The sequence below is a fragment of the Anoplopoma fimbria genome, unplaced genomic scaffold (assembly GCF_027596085.1).
Source record: "Anoplopoma fimbria isolate UVic2021 breed Golden Eagle Sablefish unplaced genomic scaffold, Afim_UVic_2022 Un_contig_8441_pilon_pilon, whole genome shotgun sequence".
In the NCBI taxonomy this organism is placed as follows: domain Eukaryota; kingdom Metazoa; phylum Chordata; class Actinopteri; order Perciformes; family Anoplopomatidae; genus Anoplopoma; species Anoplopoma fimbria.
The window spans coordinates 6,480-11,348 of NW_026553195.1; the positions used below are offsets into that span (position 1 = coordinate 6,480).

A 4,869-nucleotide genomic window follows, 5' to 3' on the forward strand; every position below is an offset into this window, starting at 1 on the left:
ATCTATTGAAATGTTTAGACAACTCTCTTGCAAATTCCACGTTTGTCTGTTTATCAGCCTTTTCCCAGGACCTGAAGCGTTGCCTATAAGCATCTGGCACCAACTCGTATGCTCTAAGAACTGCATCTCTTACAGTGGAATAGGTCTGACACTCCACTGCACTAAGAGCGGAATAAGCTTCCTGGGCTTCTCCGGTGAACACTGATTGTAACATAACAACCCGGTCAGTTTCAGGCCAACCTCTCATATCGGCTACACGTTCAAAAAGGATAAAAAACGTGTCTGGATCTTTCTCGTCAAACTTTGGTATAAGACGCAAATTACGAACCACATCAAACCCTTTTACCTGTGCTGTAGCGGGTTCTTCAGACGATCCTGAACCCTCAGCATTACCCACAATCATTCCTGCTTTAATAAGGTCTAATCGGTACTGTTGCAACCCCAATTTTTCCTTTTCCAAAGACTGTTTTAGATGTTCTTTCTCCATCTCCGCATTTAATTTATCCTTTTCCAAAGAATGTTTTAGATGTTCTTTCTCCATCTCCGCATTTAATGTCAACAGCAGCAGCTCCTTCTGCTGCTCAAATGTTAGACCTACAGGAGGAGAAACAGACTCAACCGCAGCATTACTTTGTACTGTGGCTGGCAACACACCACTCTCAATTAAAGAAGCCCTCAATGCCCCTTTAATTTCCGCCTTTAACTTTTTATCCCCAATGTCAACACCATAATGCTCCACGAGCTTCAAAAGTTGGTCTTTTGTGCAACTATTCAAAATTGCCTCAGTGGGAGACTGAACAAAACTACTGACAGAAGCCATGACAAGACTGTTGATTATTGGGATGCAAATAGAATTGGAACTTCCCCACTAACTGCCTATCCAAAACTAAATAATCCTGACCCTAGTGTTCATGCAGCTTGCGGTGGGTATTTATGCACTGTAAACCAGCCGGTTTGAAAGGCGACCTGCAAGCAGACAACCCCCAAGATCCTTCGGACGTGCTCCCGAGACAATTGTCCGAAAACAATTGACACCAACCACGTTGCCACAGCACTACCAAAAGGATTAAACAAACGAAACAAAAATAATTCACGCAACCCAAGGGGAAACGCAACTGAAGCCTAACAGGGGAAGTTCAAATTCAATCAATTTGAATGATTGGACAATCAACTGTTTAGCCTAACCTCAGCAGATTACCCAATGAAAAGCTCAATCCCCAACCATGCACTACTGATCCACAAAACCACAAAGGAGCTTCAAAACATATTAACTAGTGCACCAATTAACTGATAGAAACACCAAAACAAAGATCAAGACTTACCGGCCTCCCCAAAAACCAGTCAAAACTATCAATAGTTTTACCATCGTGGAAAAACTGAAATTGGTCGGACGAGCCCCCATATGTTACAACCTGGCTCAACGGTTGCAACATTGAAGGGGAAGCCACACATGGTCTTGGATGAACTTAATACATTTATTAAAGAATACCGTGAACAAACAAACATAACAGAAACTAAGGATCGGGCTGCAGGCCAGGAAGAGAGAGGAGTCACTTGATCGGGGCTGCTTTATAGGCTCCTGAGCCCAGCCTGCTCAGGTGAGCTGCATCTCGTTAGGTGATAATCCACCAACCAGCAACCTGCAACACAGAACACACCAGAAGCAGCACCACCACCACAAGGCAACCCTGTGACCGTCACAGCCATCTTCTGCTCAAAGGCTCCACATCCTGCTCTTTTCAGCTCAGCATCGCCCATCAAGCTGAGACCTGGTAGTCGGTTGCCACGAACAATACTAGTGCAGTGAAGTCCCTGCTCTGCCAGTGTGAGCACGAGAGGGACACTTGTAAACCAGTTGTCGAAGAAGAGCTTGTAGTTCTCTTGCTTGGGTATAGGCTGGGCCAGGCAGAGGACAACATTGCCATTTGCTCCCACATCTGCTATCTGCAAAATTGTGTGGAACTGGGATGCCATCAAATAATCTGACTGACTCTGATAATGTTCCACACAATTTTGCAGATAGCAGATGTCATGGTATCAGTTACTTCGAACACTCAACAGGCTTTGTTCTGGTTAACCAAACAATGACATGTACACCACAGTACCCAGGAACTGAAGTTAAGGGGGTTGTGTGTGTCACAAGCATCTAAACTGGACTGGCCTATGATAATTTACAGAATGTCTTTAGAGAATAACAGTTTAAAATGCTGGAGGGGAGGCATGATATCATTACATCTGCTATGGCCCTGCCATTCTGGGTAAGCATTATAGAATGTATTGTGGGGTGTTCTCCAGCGGGGTAGGCATGGAACATCCACCTCTCTTACATCTTCATCCTTATCCTGATTCAAAGACTCACTGTCATTGTGAACAGACAAGCATTCTCCTAAAAGAAATAAGGAAGCACAAATTTAAATGTGTCATATGAATAGTGTAGGATTTTTGACACACACACACACACACACACACACACACACACACACACACACACACACACACACACACACACACACAGATTACTCTGCTGACTGACCCCTGACTGACCCTTGATCTCCTAAGTGTTATGCAAACTTGATTCAGGGATTCACTCTTCCTGACTCTCAGAAACTCACTGTCCTCACTGTCAGAGGGAATGACCCTAACTGCTTGATCCAGTTTCTTTTGGCCTGTGTCCTTTCCTGTAATAAATCAAAAACATTGACTTTGGTCACAATTATACATCCGATCACATCTCCTCAGTATAGCATTGCCTGAACAAATGTGGTCTAACTGCACAATGTTGCCCTGAGGAAGCAAAGAAAAAAAAATACAATGTTAGTCCATAAATAATAACTAGCAAATATTTTAACTATCAAACATACTTCTTGCCATACTCATGCACACATTTTTTATAAAGTTATTTTAATTTAATTTAATTTAAAATGTGGTGTTACTAATTGATGGCACCGTGTCCCATGCAGCTTTGAATAAATCTGTATTCATTAATAAAGATAATTTAGTTTTAGTTTTTTTCTCCGGGTGCTAAGGAAATATAAAGCTCTGGTTCACACTCCTCCATAGTAGGTGGCGCTAATGCGCCTTTAACGATAGTTGCCACCTGCTATCAAACAAAACAAAGAAGAAGAAGACGCGCTACGTCCCTCGGTTTAAACGTCACATACGGAAATATCAACATGGAGAACAGCAGAGAAGATTCCACGAATTCACTTTTGAAAGATGGTAAAACAGCTGTGTGAGCAGCAGCGGTGAAGAGTGTCGTACTGAGTGTGTTCATCGATAGAACAGCTTTGTCAAATGTCGACATTTGTCTGCAGCTAGCTCTTGCAAAATCCCTTTTCCGAGCTAACTTCACCAGCTATTACGTATCTTCATTTTTAATAGTGACGTGGTTATCAATATAAGTACGTTCACCGACAACGTGTTTTAGGCCCTGGGAATACAGTTTGTTCTGCTCATTTGTACGGCTTATTACACTGCTGACAGAAAATAAGAAACTAACTAGCTCAGCAAGCGAGAAGCAGACAGACAGTCTTAAAAAGTGTTGTGGTCTCCACTGTTCTGATCCAGTCCGCAGAAAAAGTCTGCCTCAGCTCATTGAGACGATTGAGAAGAACCAGCAAGCTACAGAGATGAATGCATCGTCGAAGAGGAATTTAGTTTTAGTTTTAGTAACAAAACATCACAAAGTGACATTAAGGAATAGTTTTCCCTGGTATGAGTATAAATGGTTAAAGGATGTGCTGCTGTGTTTACAGGGTGCTACACTGATTTCCTGGCAGATGACTTTGATGTGAAGACGTACACAGCTCAGGCTATTCACCATGCTGTCATTGCTGAGCAACTGGCCAAGCTGGCACAGGGAATCAGTCAGCTGGACAAGGAGCTGCACAGCCAGGTACAAACCCAATACAACACCACACAGCGCACGGACTCACTGCCCCTTAGGATCTCAACTTATGATAAAGACTGTGACAAATGAGTCTGCTGCAAATAACCTCAACTTGGAACAGTAAATACCAAGTCAGACTTGATAAAGTCTGGTTCAAATTGCTAATGCAGCATTCACACAACCAGCGACACAGCAACATGCTACAAGTCATTTTCATGTGTGACAGACATGACTCCAAATGAACAAAGTTGAGCCGGTCACGACTTTGTCAGCGCTCCAATGACGAGGCAAAGCATCAACCAATCATGTTTTTGTTTCACCCATTGCAGATCTGCCTTCCTAGAATATTCTAACGACATAACCAGGTCAATAAACAGTTGAGCAACACTTACACTTAACCTTTTTGGGCCAATCTAGGTTAAAAAATTAAATAAACGTCACACTATCAAACACAGCTTTTAAGGGACCCCGTCCAACTGTCACTGAGTCAGTGTGAAGGAAGAAATGATACAGAAAAGGAACAGAACATACCTGCCTTGCTTTGAACCCAGGATTATAGGGAATTATGTTTTAGGTTTTGGTGAGGGGTACATGTGGAATACCCTGCTAAGCCTGCTGCTCCTGGGGCCCAGCCCAGGATAAGCATATGAGGAAGGATGGCTGGAGAGTCTGTTACAATATAATATATTAAGCATTCAGCAACTCACGTGATCGCAGTATTTAACGGTGGTATCTGTAGTATCATGAGGTTGATCCAACGTTGCAAAGTGAGGTCGCTATAATAATGAGAGAGAGAGAGAGAGAGAGAGAGAGAGAATCACACAGATAATTGCTCCTGGAATCCATAATAGGAGCCTCATCCATCTAAGTTTATTCTGCTTCTTTCCAGGTTGTGGCCAGACATGAAGACTTACTGTCTCAGGCGACTGGGATAGAGTCCCTTGAAGGTAATGAGACACATTTCTATATGCCAACATTAT

General features: G+C 42.9%; 1 protein-coding gene across 1 annotated transcript; it reads left to right on the top strand.

Moving 5' to 3' along the window:
- Positions 1 to 3,136: 3,136 nt before the first annotated feature.
- LOC129116386 (conserved oligomeric Golgi complex subunit 5-like) lies at positions 3,137 to 4,836 on the top strand (the record flags this gene model as incomplete). Its single annotated transcript, XM_054627300.1, has 3 exons — positions 3,137 to 3,219; positions 3,756 to 3,895; positions 4,779 to 4,836. Coding segments are annotated over exons 1-3 (244 nt in total), but the record flags the coding sequence as incomplete, so codon positions are not given.
- Positions 4,837 to 4,869: the final 33 nt, after the last annotated feature.